General features: G+C 35.1%; 1 protein-coding gene across 32 annotated transcripts in view; it reads right to left on the bottom strand.

The window, feature by feature from the left end:
• Positions 1 to 27,723, bottom strand: part of l(1)G0196 (inositol hexakisphosphate and diphosphoinositol-pentakisphosphate kinase) — a 224,990-nt gene that overhangs the window by 77,416 nt on the left and 119,851 nt on the right. For 22 of the 32 annotated variants that reach the window (XM_069335149.1, XM_069335143.1, XM_069335145.1 and 19 more), the window contains 2 exons: positions 27,206 to 27,394; positions 4,180 to 4,227 (listed from right to left, as the gene is read on the bottom strand). In XM_069335149.1, the coding sequence (XP_069191250.1) occupies positions 4,180 to 4,227; positions 27,206 to 27,394 (237 nt within the window). The remainder of the gene's footprint in view (positions 1 to 4,179; positions 4,228 to 27,205; positions 27,395 to 27,723) is intronic. The other 10 variants (XM_069335163.1, XM_069335161.1, XM_069335160.1 and 7 more) reach the window with 1 other exon arrangement.

Here is a 27,723-nt window from a genome sequence, read left to right on the forward strand (position 1 = left end):
GATTTTAAAGTAAAATCTTTGCTAGTTTACCACTGAGAACCCAAAGGTGTTTAAGAGAAATAATGTGCTGAAAAGTAAGTTACAAGTGATGTGGAGGCCTAACAGCAAAACTGTTTGGCAATTTTTTGTTGAGTGGGTTAAAGAAGTGTTTGGTCCTAGTGTCAAAGAATACCTCGAAAGGAATCAATTGCCTCCGAAAGCCCTTCTTGTGATGGACAATGCCCCTGCTCATCCTCCAGGCATGGAGGCCGAGTTGCTGCCAGAGTTTAACTTCATTACCTGTACAATGAAGTTCATGCCTCCCAAAATGACTCCTCTCATCCAGCCCATGGACCAGTAGATCATTTATAACTAAGAAATTGTACACAAAAGCACTATTCCAAAGGTGCTTTGAATTGACCTCTGATACAGAGTTAACCCTCCATGAATTCTAGAAGAACCACTTCAACATCCTACATTGCCTAAGCCTCATCGACAAAGCCTGGAGGGAAAGGGGAAGTCTCTTGCAAAACCATGAACTCTGCCTGGAGGAAATTGAGGCCAGATGCTCCAACAGAAAGAGACTTTGAAGGCTTTAACACTGTTGTGGAGGATATTGTCTATCTGGGCAGGTCATTGGGCTTAGAGGTTAGTGTAAAATATTCCACCATACTACCATTTAAAATCAGTGAAATGAAGTACATCCTACATCATATATCCTAAGTCATACATCTATGCCTACATTACTGAGGTCACATAGGCCTAAGAATGCTTACAGGCCAGAAGTCACGTAGGCCAGGAACAAGCACCAACAAATTGCTTAATCGACAGAAAATTACTTCCTGTGATATCATTCCACAATTTTAACTAGAATTAATTCATTAAGTACAATCAATCATACTTAAATATTCATTAAATTAATCTTACAAACAAACTGTCTCAAAATATTCATTTAGATGTGAATTAATAGTACCATAAAATCATAGCTGGTTACCTGCACAAGATTGAGGGCTGCGACCGGAGTCTAAACACCCAGAGCCGGGCATTGTTTTGTCGACATTCAAACTGTTTTCGCCTAGTTGTGCTTGCGGGAGTTGAGCTCTGGCTCTTTGATCCCGCCTCTCAACTGTCAATTAACTGGTGTACAAATTCCTGCACCTACTGGACTCTGTCATATCTACATTTGAAACTGTGTATGAAGTCTGCCTCTACCACATCACTGCCTAATACATTCCATCTGTTAACTACTCTGACACTGAAAACCTTTTTTTCTAATGTCCTTATGGCTCAGTTGGGTACTCAGTTTCCACCTGTGGCCCCTGGTTCATGTATCACCCACTGCATCACTATGAGTGTGTGATGGTGTTTAGAACTCTAAAAGGAAACCAAATAAAGCACTAATACATTATCTAACCACAGTGATAGCACCCCAAGACAATTAATTTGGTGCTAAATACCATTTAATACAAATTAAATTAAAATAACTATCTTAATAAGTGTAGTGAGAATGAGTTAACATGTTCACAGACTCGCCACACTACCACTCACACCTAGATCCTAATTTATCCTACGCAAGTGCAAGTTATCATTCCTACAGCAAAGCTGTCATCTAAATCTCCAAAATACTGAGCCTATAAGTGATCAATGGTCTAGCAATGGTTCAGGCAAGGGCTCTGGTTCTATGTTTGGTTAGGTACATTGTTTATAGAATGTTTAATTGGCCAATTTGCATGCTTAATGACCTCTCTCTTTCCATAAACTGTTAGCCATTGCAAAGTGGGGAAATCCCCAAAATAAAAGTAAGCATCTATAATAATTATTATCTAAAATTATCGGTAATAGTAAATAATCATTAAATCTTAGTCCAATCTTGAATAAGTTCAATAATAATCAGTATTAAGTATCAATCACTATCATAGTTATCAATAATATTTGCCAGAATATAATCTATTAATCAGCTTTAAAATCTTGCTATTATTTATCAAATATTTATTTGATAAAACCCATAGTTATTTACAATAACTGTTTAAGAGCTAGGCTAGATTGTGTACAGTAGTTCGGATCTTTAATGATCCTGAACAGCGAACCAGTAATTTAACAGTCATGGTTAGTGCTGTTTTAATTTTATTATTTAATCTTTTGTAAAATGTACAATGTTGATGTGAGCGGAATTTCAAAAGGTATTTTTCAGTTGTCTACAATCAATAATCCTGAGTTAGCGAAATAGCATCATTTAAGAGAACGGAATTACCTGACCCCTACAATCCTAGGGAAGTAGAGGCAGCAGTCTACACGTCAAACTACAGCTAAGAGACTATCACTTTATTTTTTATTTTATAGTACTGTAGTTTGTAGTTCCTGTATCTAGAAATTCTCCATACTTAGTGCTGATGATGTGGAAGAGTTAGTGGAGGAGCACAAAGCAGAGCCCACTGCACAAAAGTTGCAGGACCTTCAAAGGGAGCCGAAATGTGTGGCAGCTAAGGTCCTCATCAGAGGACGAGGGTAGGGAGGATGTCCCTAGTTCTCTAATAAAAGAAATGTGTGCAAAATGAGGGGAATTGCAAAGTTTTCTTGAAAAATATCACCCTGACAAAGCTCATGACAAACTGTTATAAACCTGTTAAATGACAATGCTATGTCTCTCTTTCAGATACATTTTAAAGCACATTGAACAAGTGTCTTGTAAGAAAAGCATCCAGCAAGTCTAATGAGGGAAACAGATAAAGACAGAAGAGAAAGAACCCCAGAAGCACAACTACCAGAAGTTATAATGGTAGGAAACTCCCCTGCCAAAGACTAACATCTCTCTTCTTCTGCCTCACCATCTCCCACATATGCCATTAGCATTCATTTAATTTATTTATTTCATTAATATATTTATTGTTGTGGTCTGGAATGGATAAATCCAATTTTCATTATTCCTTATGGGAAAAACTGTTCAGTACTCGAACAAATCGGCATTTGACCCGCCTTTAGGAACCATTTTAGTACCAAAATTCCACTGCATCCATCTCACTTCAATATGTGCATTTTCAATGTAACAAATTAGTTCTGAATCGATGTTTAAACACTGCTCTTGCTACTGATTTGTTTCAAAACAGTGTTCAGGGCATACAGCATTAAAAACACCAGAGCAATCTTGAAACATTTGGATTAGCTATAGCAAAACTATTATTAGTACAAGAGATGGTCCAAATTTATGATTAAAATTTATCGTTTTAAAAACACAACATATTTTTGTGTTGTAATGTTCATTTGTTATGCAACAAAATACTTGAACTTCATAATACAAATTTATTATAATACCTATATTGCAGTTTTTCTATATGAATTTATACCAAATCAAATGGACTAAAGCAAAGTTCTGCAAGTATATTTGCTTGTTCCATTCCATCTCCAGTAAATGAAATGGAACAAATGTACAGAATCTCAATTATATTTTTAGTCAATATATTCTTTATGAATTTGACAACATTTCTTAGTCCTGATGTAACATATTATAGAGTATTTACAGAAGACATTTTTTATTGGTGGCTAATGTGTATCTACCACCAATATTGCCAAACCTAAAATAAACATTTGTTTTACAAAACATTTGCTAGATTTGTAGTGATTGTAGTGATTAGTTAAGTTATATTAAATGCCCTGCTTGAGCAGTATGACAATTTTTACACTCAAGAAAATGTTCCAAGCAGAAATAATAGAAACATTTCTAGATGCTATTACAATAACACAATTTTACTCATTACATGTTCCACTTATTTTCATAATCAAAGTACAAATGCAGAAATAGAGAAAGCCAATTTAAATGCCACTAATAATTCCATTTAAGCATCATCTTGTAAACATCTTCCATCTCATATGCATGCTGATCAAGTCATCCCTATCTATCACTAAATACTGGCTATCAAACCCAACCAATGCATATCAATATGCAAAGAAACCAAAACACAGATACCACATCCTTTTGATTTCACCTCAGATAACGGAAAAAGAAAAAAAAAAAAAGAAAAAAAAAAGAGAAAAACATACATGATGGAGCAGCAGCACAGCTAACAACTGAAATGACCCCAAGCATGGGTGCCCACACAAAAAAACTAAAGAGGCAGCAACTGATTATTAAAAAAAAAAAAAATAAATAAATAAAAACCAAAGTCAATGCAGGAAAGAGGAAGTGGGAGGTGAGCACTGACTTACGTCATACAGCAAAGTTGTTCCTCTTGCAACCTTAGGTCCTTTAGAAAACTGTAGAAAAAAGATGGCAGAGATTAACTCCAGGCATTTAACCAACTGAAACCTGCCCAGCATTAGGTATGGGGAAATTTTAGGATTTTTGCATTGAGGTCATATACCAAAATAGGTAAAATTAAAAAAGCTGCCTTACTTGTTAAAAAAAAAAAAAAGTTTTAATATTGCTGCACAGTTAACAAAAATTTACAAAAAATATAACACTTATTTAGAAGCATAAATAACTTATGTACTCTTCCACTACAACTAAGAAAAACTTAGCTTCAAATTAATTTTACTCTCCATCCATGTACACACATTTGCAAACCTTGATATTTTATATGTTTATTACTACTGTACTAAACTTTTAACTAAAAGAAACTTTAAGTCTATGGCTAAATCAACCAGTTTACATTTCATTAATTTTAGCTGTTATTTTTCCTCCATTCAAATGGAAAATATGTTCATGTATCATTACCACGGTCATTTTATTATTTTCAGAGATGATCAAATTCTTCATTGAGGATTGGGGGGGGGGGGAGGGGAAAAAGAGGGGTTTGGTTAATAAAAAAAAAAAAAAAAATATTTGAACATTACCTTTGGGATGAAGGTATTACTGGTGTTGGCATGGGTATATAGAACAGTACCGTACTACAAGAGTTCTTAACATGCCCAGTTATTACGAGTAATTCTTAAAATAAGAGTACCATCAACAATATTCAGCATTTTGAGTATTATATTCTGCCAATGTAAAATATATATAGATCAGACTGTTTTGTATATATTTTACATGAAAATCTAAACATAAAATGTGGCTATAAGCAGCTTAATCAACTTAAGCTACATAGGGAAGTAGTTATAAAAATGAATGCCTCAAGCTGGATAGACTTGTGTATCAGCACAGTCTGTGTTGCTAGATATTCAAAGGACCCTAAATATTGCTTAGGATACACACATAAATCACAATAGCATGATACATCAAATAAACAAATCCACAAGGGCCATGACGAGGGTTCGGACCTACGTCCGGGATGATCCCAGATGCACCTTAGTCAACTGCACCACGACATGGTAAAAGAATTGGAACTGGGAGTGCTACTACCCTCACACAGATCCCGCAGCCTCTCCGAGACACAAATCAGGGTTTTATCGTGTCGTGACGCAGTCGACTAAGGCGCGTATGGGATCATCCCGGACGAAGGTTCAAACCCTCGTCACAGCCCTTGTGGATTTGTTCGTTACTTAGGATGTCAACCTAATCTAACCTAACCTTAAAATTACCAAAGAACTGGTTTCCAAACTTAGTTCCGACTGTCAGATGTTGAGGCTTTACTAATTGAAGGTCCATGGCTTTTAAATTTTACCAAACATGTATAAATTTTGGCAAGTATTTTTTATTGGCCTCCTAGATGATCATGTTCTTTACAGTGCCTGAAGCAGTGATATTAATTTCCAACACCTTTGACTGTCACTGTTAAAAGTATAAATAATTTATTAATACCATTTATAACATGCCATAGGTCTTCTCTTTCTTTTGATCCCCCTTGCCTTCCACCACAACAATTTCATCTTCAGTCAAGATAATATAGCTTGCATCATTAGCACCTCTTTCCTAGCCAGTCTACAATATTCTGTTGTAAACATTCTCACTAGAATGTCTGAAATTATCATGAATCTCGTCGGCATATCTCTTAAAACTTAATTAAGATTACTTCTTCAATCTCATTAACTGAAACTATTAGGATTTTCCTCTAAACATTCTTAAAAATAGACTCCTTAACCTCACTCCAAAATTTAGTCCAATTATATATTGTTCCTTTTGCTGAATATTTCTTTAAACTTTTGTGTTCTTTGTTCCCTAGTATCCTGACATTCTTCCTAAAGAGAGAAAACACCCAATTCTTATTTTGACAGAGATTTTTTGTACAACTTCTTTGAGGCATGGATAACTCCTTGATCCATGGCCTGGATGGGAGGTGGTATTGGCGGGTTGGACATAACCTCAAGTGATGGTGAGGTTAAGTTATCAATGGTTGTGTGATCAGGTGCATTATTGAACAATAGCAAAGCCTGGACTTCACTTGGCCTCATTCCATGCTCTTTTACTTGATTTTGTCTAACTTTGTTTGAAAACATATATGAAGCCAAGATTGAAATATCTGTTATATAAATAAATCTTCTTTATTTTTCTAATGATTTCTTGTCACTTGCTTAGCTAAATGAACTACGGGGTTCAGTTCCTGAACTGAATGTGCCTCTCACCTTATCCACCACTGCCCATGGGATGGATATGGGGTGCATAATAAAGAAGAATTGAGAAGGAAGTTCAAAAATTAACTTTCCAAAAATCATTTTACAGTTTTATTAAGAACTTGAAACCAAGAGACGCATTTCAATGATTTTTGTCAACATTATCAAAGGCAGAGTTTGAATAGTTACAAATGTTTGAGCTGCAGGAGCCAGGGATGAGGTGAAAGTGAAGCACTTCACTTATGGGCCAACCAATCCCATGTGTTTTCATTGAAGGCTGTGGCAATATATTGCAAGTTTCATTATGTTCTCAAAGATGGCAGAGTGTAATTTATTTTTAATTGGCTGTTGCTAGTTGGTTTGTTTCATGCATAATGCCTCACCAATGTCCCAGTGTTTGATTGTCACTGTATTTTTCAATTATTTTACTGGTGTTTGTCAGGATATATCTGGTGATGATCTGGTTGTGTAGCGACTGTGTGTCCTTGATAGAGCCTTGCTGTTTATGCAATGTTAGGTGCCTTGAAAAAGTTGTTTTTGTCTTGTCTATATACCTGTACCAGTATTCAGTTTGATTGGGCTAATAGTCCCCAAGTAGACAGGTGCAAGCATACACAACATTCAGTTTCTTTCAAGGGGTTTTGTTTGGTGTGTCAGTGTTTTTCATGGGTGAGTTGACAGTCATCTTGCTCTTATACATAGCATGTAAATTATAAATTTCTTCTAGTTGGTGTCGGTAGGGGTCACATATCTATAAATAATGTTTTCAGGACACACACTTCCATTTTGTAGGCTGTAGAGAAGTTACTGTAAAATATTTAATAGCAGGGACTGGTAATGTACTGTTGTCTGTGTTTCGTCTGAGGCTGCATGATGGCTCACCTTTGACATATCCATTAAGAGTATCAGTTATTGATTTAGTAGCCTTGCTCTACTAAGTTCCTCATCAACCTGCCTCAAACTGGAGCTTTTGACAGAGTCCCATTCAATAGGTTGTTCTGGAAACTACAACATGCTGGATGAGTGACAGGCAGACTCCTGACAGAGGAAACTTTTCTGACAAAGATGTGGGTAGTAATTAGAGGTAATGTATCAACCTGGAGAAGAGTTACTAGTGGAGTACCACATGGTTCAGTTCTTGCACCAGTAATCTTCATTATCTATATAAACAATCTACCAGAAGGAATACAGAACTATATGAAGATCTTTATTGATGATGCTAAGCTACTAGGGAAGATAAGAAAGTTAGATGATTATCATGCCCTTCAAGATGTCTAAGAGTATGGACAAAATAGGTATGGAGCAACACTTGGCAAATGAAGCTTAAGTGTAAATAAATGTCATGGAATGTTATATGGCATTAGAAAAAATAGGTCTACACACAACCTACAATTTACTGTATGTGGAAAGACACTAAGAAGTCTGACAAAGAAAAATTATAGGGGTGGCTTGGGATAGTAGTCTGTCACCAGACGACCACATATAGGACATACAATTTCATAATTGCTTTTAAATACATGGATGGTGAAATGATAACAAAAAATTAGGAATGAGGTGAGGTGCTGCATGGGAATAACTTGATCCATTTATTTTCCTTATTCATGAAGTATAACTTTGGAAATAGTGTATTTGTATTCTATTATTAATAATTCCTTGTGTCGGAGGACAGGCAGCGAGTTTATACACAGTACATATTAGGCTTGTATCGAGGTCTGCCACCCTCCCTCCCTCCCCAGGGTCAAATTACTAACACTCCTTGGAATGCAACCCCATAACAAAGAAACAAACTCCTGGGTACCTATTTACTGCTAGGTGAACAGAGCATTGGGTGATAGGAAACATGCCAAACCTTTTCTGTTCCACCACAGATTCAAACCCAGAATTCTCAATTGAGAGTCTAGGAAAAAACTCAACTGTATTACTGGGATCCTGTGTATGTGTACAAGTATACAAGTATCCTGTATTTTTTCATACTAACATGTATATATAAATAAGCCTAAATCTTATAATTGCACATAGCATGCCTTTTGCCTGTAAATATACATATGTAATCACGTTATTGGTGCCGTGAACATTATTGAAATGTTCAATAGTTCCTAGCGTAGCCATCACGCACGTTCAGACAAAGGATGGTAATGCGCCAGACATGGTCCACATCTTTTTATTCAGGTCCTAGAAGGAAACTAATGGACTCAAGGATTTTTTCAAATATGGGAAACAATCAATAGAGGTCTCCCATGTTAAATATTATTCACCTTGAATAGGTGTAGCTATAAAAAAATGGGAACCTTAAATCATCTCCAGGCAATTGGAGCATCTGAGCCAAGTGCTCTCAAGCAATTGGAGAAGTTGAAGGGGTCAATAGCAGCTTCAACTTGCTGGATGGCTTACAGTGATAGGCTAACTATTTTGTAGTGCCCCCCACTCCTCTCTCTCTTTCAATATACATATAGGGTGGTCCAAAGGTCCCCAAGCATTGGAAAAATTAACACCTTTTATCAAGTGTAACTTTTATTCACAAAATATACTCAACATGGTTACCTTTGAAAACACATATGGATGTGACTTCTATTTATGGTGAGCTTATGTTAACAAACCTAGCATTAGGTGCCAAATTGCACTTCAAATGCATTCCTTTAGGTGCTGCTTTTCCCATTACAGTACATCATGGCTTTCAAGTGTCCCTACAGGTAAAAATCAAGTGAGTCGTGATCTGGGGACTTTTGAAGCCAGTCCAGCACCACTGCAACCAGTCCAGGAACTCGCTCTGCTGATCCAGTCGATGCATATATGGAACTTTTGGACCTATATATACGGTGACCATTATATCACCTTGTATATAAAGGCAGTGTTAATAAATTTATAACTGTGGTGTATATTTTTTAATCTACCTACCTACCTACTATGAGGTGGTTCCGGGAATCCATGCCCCTGCAGCCTGGTCTGATCGATCAAAATGTCGGCATCTTTTGTTCGTAGCCTGATGCAGGTATCGCTGCATGGTTGATCAGATATCAATTTGGAGGTTTTAATCAAATTCCAACTACCACATTTTTAGGTCTATTATAATAGCACTTATATTTAGAGAGGGTATTGATAAGCTTGGGCCCCATAATATTTACAGAATTGTCTGTTAGTGTATTTACTGCACCCAACTTTTCAATGGTATTTTGTGCATGCTACCTTGCCTCCTGGTCTCTCAAACTCTTCCAATGTTCAGATTTGGTATGTCCCACAAATAGTTTATGGGTGTAGATTATGATGCCCCTCTCTTGTGTTCCAGGGGAAAAAAAAATTCTTAAAACTATTTTGCTTTACCAATAATTTTAGGTACTTTATCAACAACATTTAGGCAACAATCCTTGCATATGTTCCAGATCGGCAACTTCTCCATTCTTAATTGGAACACGATGTTAAGCAGCATTCCACTACAGTGTTTTAAGCATCATACCATCATTAGTTTGGCATCTTGTTTGAAAGATTTTTATCCAGCCAGATATGACATACTTTCTTCTGTTCTTTAACCCTAAAACTGCGCACTACTTGATCCCATTCCAGATGCGCACAAGAAAAAAAAATCTTGTTATATATTAATACATTTACTTCTGATGTTTGAAAATAAAAAAAATATATAATTATTCTAATAGGGTTGTAGTAAGGTGAACAAACGTTGAAAATGTTAAATTCCGAGAATCAATTTTCCTGTAAACTATTTGTAATTAGATTTTTCAACAAAATTCTTTCTGGTCCACAATAATCCTTGAAATTTTGCAGTGTCAATAGTTTCAAGCACAGGTGTCAATAAATGAATGGTGATAAACCTTAAATAGTGCCAATTTTTGTAATACCCAGGATGGTAGCCAAGGCTTTCAGTATTTTTATAAGTACTGTATGGCAAACAATTGCCAGAGGCCTCTTAGTGTTGAATGACACTCGCATAAAATATTTAGAAACTTTGATTATTCAGAGGCACATTAAGTACTGCTAAGGTGAGACACTGCTAAGATGTTAGGGAAGATAAGAAACCTAAACAGTTATGTCTTTCAAGAAGACCTGGAAAAAATGTGTGTATGGAGCAACACTTGGTAAGTGGAATTTAATGTAAATAAATGCCACATTATGCAATGTGGAATAGGAGAAAATAGGCCTTACACCATTTACAAATTATGTGAAAAAGCTTTAAAGAATTCTGATAAAGAATGAGATCCAAAAGTGGTTCCAATTAGAAAACCGTCACCTGAGAACCACATACGGAACATTGCGTGAGGAGCCTATGCTACACTTTCCAATTCCAGAATCTTTTAAATACATGAATGGCAAAACATTAAAGAAATTGTTCATGACCACTGCGAGACCAAAATTGGAATATGCAGCGGTTGTATGGTGCTCTTATCTCAAGAACCACATCAACTAGAAAAGGTGCAAATATATGCAACAAAATGGCTTCCGGAACCGAAAGACGAACAACGAGGGGAGGTTAGTAGGTAGAAAAAAAAAAAAAAAGGCAAAATGATCACTACATAGACATAACATAGAAACGGGAATCAACAAATTTGACAAAAAATTTTGAAACATGGAACTTCAGGAACAAGAGGTCATTGATGTAAGCTAAAACACGAGTTTAAGATGCCAAAAAAATAGTCACGTTTACAAACGGTGTGTTATAAGGTTGGAACAAGTGATAAGGTAGAGGCCAAAATAATCAACAGTTTGAAAGCATTATATGACAAAAAGTGCTGGGAAGACAGGACACTAACAGTGTAGCTCACATCCTGTAATTACCCTTGGGTAATTGCAAGTGACAGGAGCACCATAGGTGCTGTCATTTGAGATTGACAGTAGTTTAAGGACTAATTGAAAGGGCTCTCAATATACAGTGGAACCTCGAATAACGAATTAATCCATTCCGGCACCGAGCTCGTTATGTGAAACGCTTGTCTTTTAAAACGAATTCCCCATTTAAAATAATGGAAATCAAATTAATCCGTTCTACCACCGAAAAACATCAATATGATATTCAATGTTTTAAATAATGGAACAGCCTATCTTACATACACTGAACAAACCTTTTTGGCATTTTTCTTTCTTCTAATTTGCTCAATTTTTTTCATTTTTTCATAGCAAAAGTTTCGTTCTGTGTTTCTTAGGTAGGCTGCTCCATGTTAAAAAAAAAAATGAAAAACAGACAAATGCCATAAAGGTTTGTTCAGTGTTTGTTGGGTAGGATGCTCCATAATGACAATCTTTCTTTGTTTCAAATGTGTTCAATTTGTTTTGCATTTTTCATTTATTTATTAATAATGGAGAACGAACCAAACGAACCTTTTTGACATTTGTTCCGTTTTTCAAAAAAAAAAAATTCTTTTTTATTCTACAAAAATAAGTCAATGCTATGCAACATCACAGCAGTTGCCCTTTTACATCCCAGCATCATTAGCATCTTTAAAAAAATATATATTTTATTTGCATCGTTGGAGGCATCTGAGAATGTGCGAGAAGTAGCAGGAACGCACCATGTGGTTTTCTAGTTAATCAAACGAATGCTCGCCAATCGAGACAAATTGTCGGCGATCGGCAATGCTCATAAATTGAGGTGCTCGTCACACGAGGTTCTACTGTAATTACTCCCAGGTCTTTCAAATTGTTCTCTTGTTACATAGTATGGTTTAACTTTTGTATGCAGTTCATTTCAATTTCTTCAATTTTATCGTAGCATTAGAGCTGAAACTCATCTGGACTGATCATCATATTGTTGTCTGATACTCATTGGCAGACTTGCCTTAGACCAATTTAAATGTTTGCTGTATTATCTATAGTTGCTACTCTCAAACAATTTTGATGTACTGACCAATGCCCACCTACCATGATTACAAGGCATGAGAATTTGCTCTTTATGCTCGCCACTTGGCCTTTTGTATTCGGCATGCATTTTACATCTCGGGATTTTCAGGTTCTGCATCACAGAATTACGTTTTCTTAAAAGCTACGGATGGAGGGGAGGCTTTGACAACTTTTCCTCTGGAATGTTGCCCAAGATAATGAAGTTGTAATTCTGTGTGATTAGCAATCATACTACTTAGAATCCTCTCAATTTGCAGACTACAAAAAATTTGTGGGAAGTAAATTCAGAAAAGACAATCCATACTGCTAAAAGATGATTTAGATAGGCTTTCAAATGGAAGAAAGATTGAAGGCAAATAATCAATGCATAAATGTAAGGAATCAGATGAATAGGGCACTACGCTTTATTTCAAGTCATCTAACATTATTCTTCAACTTGATCTTGCCCTTGTTAGAAAATGGACTTCAGTTTTGGTCTTCATACTAAAGAACGGATGTAAATTCACTTGAACAGGTACAGAAAAAATTAGCAAAGGTAAGCCTAGAAACTAAAACCTTATGAACAGGTTAAAAAAGCTCAACTTACATTCACAAGAAAGATGGAGTAAGTGACGACATGATTGAAGTACAGTACCTGTATATACGGTAAATGGATAAAAGGGTATAATAGAGGGTATGAACAAGATTTTAAATACAGTACAGTATATAAACTCAAAATGGAACACAAAACAATATATCAATTGGAGAAGTTTAAATTTATGAAAGACTTGGGTAAACGCTGGTTAGGAAACAGGGTTGCTGATTTATGAAACAAATTACAGGGTGACATAACAAGACCTGGGATCGATGAATTATTTCAAGCATAGGTTAGGCATATATGAACATGTTTGGGTGGATATAAATATGAGCTGCCTCGTGAGCCAATAGGCCTTCTGCAGCTTCTTTAATTCTTATGATCTTAGTGATATTGGTCTACAGTATTTTGCAACTGCTCTGCTACCCCCTTAATGGAGTGCATCAAGCTGTACTTAATTGTGTTAGTGATATTACTGGTAACTAGGCACCATCACCACAGGATATTTACAACCTGTAACAATTGTTAATGGCAATTCTTGATTCTAGAATTCTGGAAGATGGGGCCTGGAGGGGAAATGCATGAGCATGATGTCTAGGGATACTCTAACCTCACTGGATTTTTGAGTAACATCTAAGTAAGCAATTATCAAAAGAAGGCACCAAGCCGGGAAGGCTATGTAGCACCACCAAATGTGTGGAATAATCAGAGGGCGCTAAATATCACCAAGGCTGCCAATACGAGAACAGAAATGCATAAGGTGAACGATATCAAAAGGACCTGATTCACCAAGAATTCTATCGAGGGACAAGTGACTGCGAGGGACGGGGTAACATCTAAGATACAAGTGAATGTCTGTGTTTTTTTCAGGAATTCATTTGGACTGTCAATTTTCAGTGTTCATAAGTTATTTGAAAACAGCATACTGTGGCCTTAGGATTTCACATTTTCTGCATTTCCATTAGTGAATGTTCCAACTACCTTACGCAAGAGTCCAATACTAGAAGTGATTTTTGCTTTAGACTCTACACAAGAGAAAAAATATTTTAGGTTTCTTTAAATTTTACAAATTAAATTTTATTCCCCCCTGGGCTTTTACAGGAAGCTTTAAATTTTATCGTTAGCGTTACTATTTTTCTAGTTAGCTTTATGCTTTGTTCTAGGGAGTGAGAGAGGCATCCGGATAATTCTGTGACGTAATTACGGCATGTAAGATTTAGTATTTTTCAATAGTGAACAATATGTTGATAATCTTATAAACCTACAAAAAACTGTTTATTTCTTACTTTCTTGCAAATCTTTATATTATTCACAAATTCAATGATATGGTTTGAGATGTTATCAATGTCACTGATGTAGTTGCCCACATTTATTTCCACTTAACCAATTGTAAATGTAGTACTGTATAGCTGGAAGTATTATTGGGTATTTGAAGCAAAATGAATATATTTTTGAACTTGCTTTAGTAGCTTTGAAGTGTACTATAAGACATCCACAGGACTGAACTTGCACAGGCCACAGGCCTACCGAACACCAGGACCAGCTAAGGACATGGAAGGGTTCAACCTGCCTGCCTGCCTTACTCGCATGCCTGTTACCAATACTCAACTACTCCTCTGCAACGACTAACAGTTTTTGATTACCATTCCTTGAGACTTGGTTGACCTATAAGGAGCCATGCTTAATCTTTTATTTTTTCAGTACTCTTTATGGTAGTATTTATCCCCCAATCTTGTATATCCTTAGCCTAGTATACCAGTTTACCCCAACTTTATTTTAGGGGTTTTCTTTCCTGGCATTGGTTTACATTTCTCATTTTCTCACCAGTTGAATTTTAAGTTGACAACATCAAAATTTGTAGAAGATTACTTTAGCAGAAAAGCATGTCCTGTTATCACTAGATAACCATATATTTCTTATCGAGGCATGCAAAACTGGGTCGAACAAGGTGCTGCTTTCAGTCCTATATTATTTACTACCTATCTTGATCCATTGCTGAAAAAAATAAAGAGTCGAGAGCCAGTACTGCTGGCTGTCACATAAGCAGTACTGTACTAAGGTTTTCTTATGCTGCTGACCTAGTTCTACTGGTACTAACCAAAGATGCTATGGAAAACCTTATAAAAATACATGAAAGATATAGTGCAGAATACAATCTAGTATTCATTGGCTTCATTCCAATGTCATTATGTGTGAATTTTGTTATCTTGATACCTGGTAGAAAGTAGAACAGTTGGGTTCATTCTGGACTCATTATCAGGACTCCTGGGTTCGAGTTCCAGGCAGGACAGAAACAGACGAGCATGTTCCCTATCACCTAATGCTTTTTATTTTTTAAGATAACAGTAAATAGATACTGAGGAGTTGGTTAACTGTTGTAACAAAATGTGGTATGGCCATGGGCATACCACGCTGGGTCAAATTTAACATAAGGGTAAGGGGGTTTTCGATACCAGCCTAATGTACAGATACACAGGATGCCTATCCCTCAACAAAACAAATTAACAGTCAGTGTCTAAGCTAATATGGATGTGAACTATGCGATCTACAAAATGGTGACCTCGGTGCAGCTTAATTGTGAATTGAGGAAATGTTCAAGACAAATCTTGGGAGTCGATCCTCGCACTCATTGCAATCTCATACCTAGCCTGTTAAACAAATAATTCACAAACGAATGATTTCTTTTTGTCTGAGGGGACTCACCCATCCAGCAAACTTCATTTTCTTTATTCCATTTGTATTGCTACCATTGTAAAAATACTTTTAGCTTTTTCTTACAACTGTCGATGTACCAATGCCAAAAAGCAAGTTTGATGAAATAGTTGATAATATGGTTAGTATATTGGCTACAGTATCTAAAAATAGTGAAAAATTTTAATTTAAAAATTAAATATAGTGAAACTGATTTTTTTAGATGGTGAAACTAACCATATTACCAACTGCTTCATCACACTCGCTCATCCCTGTTGGTACACTGACAGTTGTTAGAAAAAAGCTAAGAATATTTTCTACAATTGTAGCAATACAATTGGAATAAGAAGAGATTATAAAGCTGCCTTATATACCTTTTTTAGGAAAGATATCTAAAAACTTTAATGACACTAATTATAAATATATTTGATTTCCAAAATATAATTAGGAGAAAGCTTTGCCACAATAAACTCAATAGTAACAGTAATAATAACAAAGATGGAAGCGATAGTTTTGTTAATAACGTTGATGGTGGTGTTAACAACAGCAACAGGAGTGGTGATAAGCAACTAACTAATACACAATCACAGACCTTCTGATGTCCAAAGTAAGATTAATGATTCTGCGGAACCCTGCCCGCAGTTTCCAGCAATCAGTATAATTGAGCATTCTCCTGAAACTTTGACATCCCACATATGGGATTTAGTTGGGCTACATATGAAATTTACTAATGATGAAGAAAAGATCAAGTCATTTCCCAGTCACAAATACACTAGATACAGTAGCTTTATACACTTAGCAATAACATATGAACCTAACATTTTTTTTCAATGCGGCATCTAGAGTGCAGCAGGCATTGTAGAATATTTGAAAGGTGCCATGATGCAAAATGAATTCAAAATGTGTACAAAACACGTGCAAAATTCATCATGAAAGTAATCTAAAACTTAAAAAAAAACATGATAACTTGTGCACTCATGAATATTCGAACCAACACATGTTAAGGTAAACAAGTTTATGGTAAAAACCTACCCTGTGTAAAGTGAATTTGAAGATACTAAATCTGCAGCTTGTCAGGGCTTGCTGTACATTAGTGGGCAACAACAGATATTATTACTTGCCCCTAATACATATTCCATACATTTAATAGTCACCTGCATATCATACAATAGGAGTAAATATTAGTGCCAAACCATGGGAATGATCCACTTTCTCATCTTATTAGTCTTTTTAATATGCAAAATCTTTGCCATTTGCTTAATGCTATGGTCCTATGAAAATCAAAATTTTAGCATGATAAAAGAACTACCAATTCCCAATAAGAAATACAGTGTACTCTATGCTAGTTTCAGTCTTAAGGAGAAATGTATGGAATGAAGTCAATTAATATCAAATTCAAGCAGTTGAAATAACTTAATACATAGGTTATTTGAGATAAATTAGAATATTGAGCAAGGTATGAAGGATGTGGGATTCATTGGAAGAGGATGAAGTGTAGGTTAGTAACAGGGATACGATTAATGTAGTAAACAAGAAAAGTACGCCTTATTATTATTTATACAGGAATTCATTTTGTCAGGGACATGAAGCCTGTGTATACCTGATTTACCCAAGAGCCACTAACACTAGTAGCCTCGACGAGGGCAGGAAGCCAGCAGCTCGTTGAAGCCCCCCCCCCAAATTTGCCTTGATCTTCTCCAAGTGGATTTTAAAGCCTAACAGAGTTTGGGCATTTGCAGCTTCAGCGGGTAGGCAGTTCCATGGATTTATAACCCTGTGGGTGAAAAAGCATCTTGTTCTCAGTCCTACATTGAGGTTTGTCGAGCTTGAAACTATTGCTCTGTGTTTGTGTCTGACCTTTTGAAGAAATTGTCAGGTTCAACATCCTCCAAATTGTTCAGTATTCAGTATTGTTCAGTATCACTACCTTCTTTACCTTAAAGTCAAAGGTATGCTTGATTATTCCAAGGGTTTTATTAGCTTTTCTGACTGCTACCTGTTGTACATCTTTTAGCAAGTGTTGCATTTAGACTCCAAGGTCCTTTTCTTCACCAATCTGCTGTAATGTAATGGTAGTTGCAGCATGGGTTGTTGTGCCCCACATGCAAAGTCTTACATTTGTCAATATTAAAAACACTTGCCAGTCTTCTGAACATTTTATGTACTGTAATCTCTTTGTAAGTCTTCAATATCTTATTAGTTCCCACTTTACCATAAATCTTTGTGTCATTTGCAAATCTGACAATTTGGTTTGTAATATTCTTACCTATGTAAATAATGTATATAAAAAAAACGGTTGGCCCAAAATGGACCCTTGTGGTACTCTACATACCATATTTCTCCATTCAGATTTGTTCCCATTTAGCACTACCCTTTGTTTTCTGTTTCAACCAGTTTTATCCATTATAGTATTTTACCATTTATTCCCATGGGCCTGTAACTTCTTTGCCAGTTTTGCATGTGGTACCTCATCAAAGGCTTTAGCATAATCCATGTATACTACATTCACCAGAAGGCCATGTCACCCCCTGATGTACCTGGTGACCGTTTCCAAATATGTAAGCAGGTTTGTAAGGCAGGATCTATTTTTTTTTTTTTTTTGTTTTTTAACAAACTCGTGCTGTGTCGATCGTACAAAATTGTTCACTGAAAGATGGTGAATGATTTGCTCCTTCAGAATTCTCTCCATGAGCCTGCAGATGTGTGATGTCAAGCTGATCAACTGGTAGTTTTCTGCCGAACTCTGTCTTTTTTAAAATGGGGGTGACATTTGCATATTCAAGAGTTGGGGGGGGGGGGGGACTCTCTTTTGGTCCAGAAATTTTGTGAAAAGTAATTTCAGCAGTAGGCATAGTTGCCTACTGAGCCATTATAACTTTGGACTGGATTCAATCCACACCTGGGGCTTTTGAGTCTTAGTTTGTCAATGTTCTCCTAATTATGTTGCATGTTACGGATATATCCCTAAATTCATTTTTCTCGCATCCTGTATATATTTGTGTGAGAGATGGGATGTCATCTAACCTTTCTAGTGTGAACACTGATGTAAAATATTCATTTAGAGCATTTGCTGTCCATAATAACTGTTAATCTCGTCTATTAAGGGTCCTACAGTCCTTTGCTTTGGTTCTACTTTTTATATAGGTATAGAACGACTTTGAACCTTTCTTTATGTTTTGGGCAAGCAAGTAGTTATCAAAAGAAGGCATCAAACCGGGGTATTTTTTGGCCAAGTTTTCTTTCATAGTTTAGACGATTATATTTTCTGGGAAGCTGAGTTTAGTGTCCGTTTGTATATCTCGTAATCATTGTTCATCTAGAATTTATACTGTATATTCTCCATAGGTTCCGTTTGGTTATCAATGCTCGTTTTGCATCACGTGTCATACAACTTGTTCCCTTTCTCCTTTTTTCCAAATATTTTTGAGAGTTCCATGCTGAGCCTCTTGACATTTTGCCATGATGTTTCCATGCCATGTTCGCCTATCAGCTTCCTCCAGATGTTTTGCAGTTCCTCTTTCATGCCTCGACAGACTCCTTGATGGTAATCAAGAAATTCATTATCAATTACCTTCATGTGGGTTTCTATATATATATATATATATATATATATATATATATATATATATATATATATATATATATATATATATATATATATATATATATATGTCGTACCTAGTAGCCAGAACGCACTTCTCAGCCTACTATGCAAGGCCCGATTTGCCTAATAAGCCAAGTTTTCATGAATTAATTGTTTTTCGACTACCTAACCTACCTAACCTAACCTAACCTAACTTTTTCGGCTACCTAACCAAACCTAACCTAGAAAGATAGGTTAGGTTAGGTTAGGTAGGGTTGGTTAGGTTCGGTCATATATCTACGTTAATTTTAACTCCAATAAAAAAAATTGACCTCATACATAATGAAATGGGTAGCTTTATCATTTCATAAGAAAAAAATTAGAAAAAATATATTAATTCAGGAAAACTTGGCTTATTAGGCAAATCGGGCCTTGAATAGTAGGCCAAAAAGTGAGTTCTGGCTACTAGGTACGACATATATATATATATATATATATATATATATATATATATATATATATATTCTTTATGCTTGTATCAAAGTCCCCCCTAAAGTCAAACTGCCGACCCGCCCCAGGATTCAACCCATTAATTGCCCAATTCCTGTGTACCTATTTACTGTTAGATAAACAGCAGCATTTGGTGACAGGAAACATTCCCAACCATTTCCGTCTCATCTGGGAATCGAACCAGAGATCCCTGACTGTACGTCAAGAACGAAGTCAACTGTAGCATGAGACACTTAAGTCATGATAATTAAAGGATTAAAGGGAACATATTGTTAATATTATTATAGATAGTTACCTAGAGGCTTTTTGTTATTGAAACCTCCTTGGAGAGGGCATCTAAAGACTACTAAAATTGGATTTAAAACATTTAACCAGCATAGATATTTTTAAAAATTTTGTACATTAAAAATAAATTATGTATTTTTGTAGTTCCTCTGGAGTCCTGGTGGATGTGTTCCAATTTTGGTAAAACTAAAGTATGGTTAAAATATGTAGAGGTTACCTTGAGATGCTTCCGGGGCTTAGCGTCCCCGCGGCCCGGTCGTCGACCAGGCCTCCTGAGGTAGACAAAGTTTCAACAAATCTTCAGTGATTGTACTGAACTGTGCACCCCTTGTATTTAATGTTTGCAGTCCATCCAAGAATTTACTAATTTTAATTTATACACTATCAACATCTTACACACTCAATGCAAAATTTACGTTTCCTCTAGTTTTTTTTATACAGCGACACCTCGAGTCACGATTGCCCCTACTTACGAATTTTTTGAGTTACAACGTAAATTTCATCGGAAAATGCGACTTGACTTACGACCGTGTCGTCGACTAACGACCTTTGTTTATACACGTTTCGGTCGACCGAGCACATGTTCCTGGTGGCACAGCCGACCCCACCTTAGTTTACCAGAGCCACCCACTTGGTGACGATTGCGCTTGAAAAGAATTTCAGTATTTTTTTTTTTTTATAACATAAAAGTAATTATTATATATTACACCATGGATCCCAAGAAAGTCCGTGGTATGGTTCAATCTAAAAAAAAACATGTGAGGATGACCATAGAGGAAAAACAAGAGACCATTTGCAAACATGAAAATGGTATGAGGGTCGTTGATATGGAGTAGAGGATGTCCCTTCCTCATTTATTAAGAAAATGTGTGCAGTATGGGAAGAATTGCAAAGTTTTGCTGAAATGTGTCACTCAAATCAAGCTGTAGAAGACCGTTGCATAAATCTTTTTAATGACAATGTGATGTCTCACTTCAGACAAGTGTTACAATGTAGCAAAAAATGAGTCACTAGACAGGTTTTTAGTGGGAAAAACGAGCAGAGCCACAAGCAGAACCTAGTGGTATGCAGGCAAAACGTAGGAGAGAGAGTAACCCAGAAGTCATCAATGCCTGATGTTATTAATGGAAGGGGACTCCCCTTCCAAAGACTAACACCTCTTCTCTTTCTTCCCCTCCTCACCGTCTCCCATACGACAACAAGAGTCCTCATTCAAGGTAAGATATACATACTGTAGTGTTATTTGGTATAAAATGTTTTTTAAGTTAATATTTTTGGGGGGTGTAGAATGTATTACAGTAATTCAATTTGCATTATTTCTTACGGGAAAATTTGTTTCGACTTACAACCCGTCTCTGGGAACGGATTAAATTCGTAAGTCGAAGCCCCACCGTACTCCATTTATAGATTTTGAAAAGAATCTTTGTAAAAAAAAAAATTAAAAAATAATGCAAACTACAAAATTACAAATTACAGTACCATAATTGTTCACAATTTTTCTCATTACTGTACTGCTAACTTCCAATACATTGCTATAGGAATTCTTTGTATCGCAAGCGTGTGTGTCTCGGTCAGCATAACCTGTCTGATCAGTTACATGCACACTGACAATCATCTATTCAAGCAAAATCAAATACATCAAGCAAAGTAAAAGCAACAAAACTTGTTATATTCACAAATTCATCGTGTTTTTGAGCAAGGGGAAAAACTTACATTTCTTTAATTGTGCTGCGTCCACAATTTAATTAATTCTATTACCTCTGACAAAAAACCAACCACCACAGCCATTAATCTTGGTCATGTACCTGCTAACCTGAAATGCTTGTGTAGATCATTCATGGACGTACTGCTAAAAAATGCTCTCAAAATTATTTTAATAAACACAGCACAATTAAATATAAGATTTTTCAATTACAAAATAAAATTTCCAGGTTCCAGAGGCTATACATTAATAGTAATCTGTAAAGCAAACAAATTCATCACTACTTTAACACAACTCTTCAGATGACAAGCGTCATCAGTACTGCTACTGTGTGGACTTCCAAGTGCATGTCTCATACTTGTGTTCTGCTGTAAACTTTTGATCAAAAAAGGAAAAATAAAAAAAGTTAAGCCAGGCATTTTAATTTACATACATCAGTATCCTGCATATATATATATATATATATATATATATATATATACCAAAACAGTCCATTTATATTATACACTATCTACAAAATCTACAAAGGAAAAAAATGAGATTTGAAGTATATATAATAATGCTGGTGAAGTTTTACGAAAAAAAAAGGTACAAAAATACATTGAGATGATAGAATAATAATAAAAATAAAAACAACAAAAGAATATTGGTGAGGTCATCATGTGAGCATCCCAAGGCAGCTTTAAACAGTGGTGCTCACTTGTGAAAGAAGTTGTATATCAGTCATTTCGTTTAGGTGGCTCTAAGCATCAATAAAACTGAACATAAATCTTGCAAAATATTCAAACAATTTGTCTTCAGTAGCCTTAATGATTAAGCTCCCAGAAGAAAACAAATTATGGCATGATTTCAATCATGCCATTGCATGCAAAATTATTCATCATATACTATACTACTACTCAAAATAATAATAATAATAGAATAGATATGAATAATCTATTCATAAAGTGTGGCCATCCAAACTGCCAAACTGAAGAGGGAAGATAGAAGACTGGCAGATGTAATTAACAAATTAATAAAGCTGTATACAGTATGTCTACTGCCACTAAATATTCTCAACTGTGTTCAGAAAACATACCTCTAACCTCAACCAGTCGTTCAAAATATTTGATTATCAAGACTGCTGTCTTTATCTCAAATATGAATGTGAATTACCTTTATAGAAATAAAGGTATATTTGAGTATAGAAGCACTTCTGTCGAGTGACTATTTACAATTCGCGAAACTATATTATATTTTATTTACATTATATATATATATATTTATATGTATATATAAAATGTGAATAAATTTCACTCGCTACATGAGAGAAAACTATGCGAGTGATTAAAAATTACAGGCCCTTAATCAATTTCAATTTATATTATAAATTTGTTGATATAGAAATTATCAAATATCTAAGAAGATAAAATGCATTTTATATTTCCTGACCAAGTGAAGACCAAACGCATATGCAGTACGAAGTAATCAGAGCAAATATCAAAGGCAAGAGACAAGGGAATTTAACAGAACTAATCAGAAGGCACTTTATAGCTTAAAGATATTCAAGAGAAACGACATGCAGTTACTGGCAGACCCTACAAGGAAAAATATTTTACATTCACTAATTTCTTGAAGAATGTGCAGTAACTAAATTAATGGATAATTATTTTCACTGCAACAGTTATATGGCCCCTCTGCAATGCTAGGCACTGCCTGGTACTGTTGCAAACATGTTATGACTAAAGTGTAATTCCAAGCAATATTTTACTTCCGAATTATAGAAATAAACAAAAATTATAAACGTTTTATCATTTCCTAATATCTTTATCCAAGAAGTAGCAGTAGAGCCCAGAAAAACATGATGTCCCACAATATGCCAACAACATAGGTGGAACTTGTGCTACAATTTAAAAACAGTGATGAAGTACTACTAGTGTAACCACAATGCACTAGTAATGTCATCTTCCCTTAATAAAGAAAGTTTATTGGTTGGCCTTCATGTGTCATATACTGTATATGGTTATCCGTTGAATTGCAACAGATTCCATATTCAATATGCATTGGAAATCTTATTAATCAAAACGATTCACAAAAAAGAATAAACTTGGGATGCTTCGTCGTGCTTTTTCCAGTTCAGTACAGTACAGTACCTTTATCCAATATTAAATTGGCAGTAGACATGACAACTATAATTTTCAAATACTGTGCAAAATTAAAATTAATTACATCCATAAGACAAAACAAACATTAGTATTTGTACATTTAGTAATTATAATTGACAGCAGCATTTTATACTGATGTCTTGGTATTCTGTTATTTTTCTAGCACTTGGAATGTAGCCTCAGCCGTTTAAAAACAAAAAACTGTAGATAAATGCAATGGAGAAGTAAGAACTATTAATATTCTGCATACCATACAGATAAAGAGAGATTAAGCATGCCAAAGAACTTTACAAGTAATATCACAGCAATTAAATTAGCTGAAAAATATCTTGGATTGAATATTCAATCATAATCCTAAATTAAATTACATTAACTTGATTATCTCATTAACTACTCAGACATCCCAGAACAATAATTTCTGCTCAAGTCTGCATAAAAATCTGTCCTGAAAAGTTTCAAATTGGGACAAAACCAATATTCCTATATTCTTGGTAATAAAAATTTATCTATAATTATACAGTATATATAGGCTACTGTATTATCTGAAAGCTAAAATCTTTCTTTATTATTTAATATAAATTATTCAGATGTACGTATACAAACTTTCATTAGCCTTTACTGTGCACTTGCATATACACACATTATTTATTTATATTATATTATATTATATAATATATATAAAATGTGTATATGTATATATGCATGCTTATCTTGCCAATTTTAAAATAAATTGACCGAGCAGTGTGAATGTTAAGAGTTACTATAACAACATAGGCCAAAAACAAGTATCGTCTTTTAAACACGGTACGAATGAAGTTATGGATAATGTCAACGATAGACACACTAAAATGATATCAGGATAAGGAGTCGCAAACAGCAGTAATTGGTGATGACTAACACAATACACGAACGCTAATCAAACCAATCAAGTTGTTCCTGAGGAAGGTGGAGGGTGTTACCAGTAAGGTTGAATGAGCTGATATTGGTCAAGTTGAAACGGGATTGTGCCTTCAACGGGGGCACTAAAACAGTGACAGTACCAGCTCGGATACAGACATATTGCAAAATATATAAAAAAAAAAAAAAAAAAAAAAACTGTGTGAGAAAAGTCTGAGCCCAATCAATTGGGTTATTTTTATTCCTTCGGGAGATAATGTCCTCGTGCCGTAAGGACCTCTAGCATTGGCTAGAGCGAATTTAATACTACAATTTACAGTTTTGTATTGGATCTTCTGAGGAAAAAACTGTAGTTTTGAGAAAGAGGCGACTCGGGGGATTAAGCAGAGGTAAAATAATTAAGATAGTAAAAACTATGCAGTGGAATAAATACAGAAGTTATGTATAGAGATAAGTCCCATAAATATAAAACATTAATTTGAATGGGGAGATATGTTAAGAGGTAAATCAAAGAGAATTTTACATATATAAAGAAGCATATTGAAATTGAGAGAGATTTTTAGGAAATCCTTATCTTGCTTTGCAGTAGGGTTAAATATTAAGGTTAGGGTCAGTATTCCAAGTATTAATAAAGCTTGATTTTTCTGGCAAGTTTTCTATCATACTTGTCAATTTGACACTCCTGGCTGCTACTTAAATTTTGTTAGTTTAATATGAAAGCTTATATAAATATGAAATAGAAAATATATGGCTTATACTATGGTTATAGCAGCCATAGCATGTACCATATTAATTCCTTTTCAATTTTTTTATGGAAATATGTACAAGTATATACTGCACTTCATTCACTGCACTGCAGGCATAAACTGCATATATGGTACTGTATATATATATTGTTATATATGCAAGTGGTGTTTCATCTTTTCTATAATCTTTGTCATAAAATGTTTAGAAGCTTAAATGGTTTTGACACACAAACTGCTCTCACGTAATTTATTCCATCCATCTACCTGTGTCGGCAAATGATCATCAATACATTTTCCGAGCTCCTTTCTTTTCTGTGGTAGGATTTTACGACCTCTAGTTCTCGGTGTTGTAGATTTTTTTTATTTTCTCGCTATTAATTTTGTCGATTAACGTCACTGTCTTGAAAGTTGTTATATTGCCCCCCCCCCCCACTTTACTTCTATTAGTTTTGGCCTATCCTCCAGCTTCTCCTCTAGCACTTGTTCTTGAGATCTGGAAGCCATATAGTTCTCTGTACCTTTTCTATATCATCTATGTTTGTTTATATGGACACCATACAACTGCTGCATATTCTAATTTTGGTTTCATGTATATCATGAAATACTTTTTAATCATTTATTTGTGTGTGTGAGATTACCTAAGTGTAATTACCTACGTGCAGTTACAGGACGAGAGAGCTACACTCGTGGTGTCCCATCTTCCCAGCACTCTGACATATAACGTTTTGAAACTACTGACGGTCTTGGCCTCCACCATCTTCTCACCTAACTTGTTCCAACCGTCTAGCACTCTGTTTGCGAAAGTGAATTTTCTTATATTTCTTCGGCATCTGTGTTTAGTTAGTTTAAATCTATGACCTCTTGTTCGTGAAGTTCCAGGTCTTGGGAAATCTTCCCTATCAATTTTGTGTGTGTGTGTGTGTATATATATTTTTTAAGTGAATACTTTATATACCTTCAAATACACATGTAATTACAATAAATATTTAAAAAAATTAATACAGGTATTAATATTTTGCAGGAATAATGGCATTAGTAGTCATAAAAATAATAATAAATAAAAATATTAATAGTACTCAAAAAACATTTAATAATAATAAAATATACTATAATACAAATAATAATAATAAAATGCAATAATACTGATAATACCATTCAAAATCTAGTTAAACTCCAGATCTGTGGCAATGTACCAGTAATCAGAGCTGAAGAGAGGTTTTTCTTAACTACATTCCAAACCTTTTAGGCTTCCGGTAAAGTGACTATCTTGGTCAGAAGCCTTAGTAGAGGGGAAAAATAGGAGTATTGCTGACTACCACATCCAACAATATCCTGACTATATGGGGTCCCTGTATAAACACTTTTGCTCATCTCTTACACAAAACAGGAGGAAAATTAGTCACCCTAAAGTTTCAACTTATGACACTGAAAACTGAATATGTAAAAAAAATATACTGTATATATATATATACTTTACATATTCAAAAACTTATAGATTTTATAAATTAAATTGATAGTGATAATTTCAAAGGTTACTACTGTATTACAGCCTCACAATAGTTCCTTAGTCAACTAATACCATTGGGTTGTTGCAGATAGCCGAATCATAAAAGCTGCAACTAAAGTAAAATTAGACAAGACAAGACAATCAGGACATAAATACAATCCACAGACTTGAGGAATCACATCAAACAGAGAGAATCAGATGAGGAAGCTACGTATGAATTGGACAACGCTACATCAAGTCATGCTCACAAGCAACCCACAACTCACATTTCCAGGACACTCTTCAACTGTTCCAACTTGCCCTTCTTCTCTTCTGTCTCCGGGTCTGCTCTTTTCTGTTCAATCTCTGCCAAAAGAGCTCGAGCAATGTCTAATACTTCCTGCAACTGCTTGGGCTTCTTCAACTTTACATGACCATCCTTGTAGCCATCATACTTTGCAAAGAGTGCAAAAAACCTGAATATAAAATACATCATGAGCTTTGCAATGTACTTGTGTTATAAATTCTTGGGAAATGCTCAGAGAATATTTAATTTTCATTAAAGTATGAGTGAACCTCGTTTAACGATGCTCTACCTAACATCAATTTAGATTTTACGTCGTTAGAAAAAATATATATTCAACAACAGACAGGCAAACATTCCTGTTTTTTTTTTTTTAAGTTTCCAGCGTACGATAGAGAAAAAATGATGTGGAAACCTATAGTACTTACAGAAAATGAAGTACAATATACGAGGTGTTAAATATTGTCAATAAACACTGTATTGTATTTATACGGTGCTAAA

This window comes from Procambarus clarkii, chromosome 32 (assembly GCF_040958095.1).
Source record: "Procambarus clarkii isolate CNS0578487 chromosome 32, FALCON_Pclarkii_2.0, whole genome shotgun sequence".
NCBI classification, from domain to species: domain Eukaryota; kingdom Metazoa; phylum Arthropoda; class Malacostraca; order Decapoda; family Cambaridae; genus Procambarus; species Procambarus clarkii.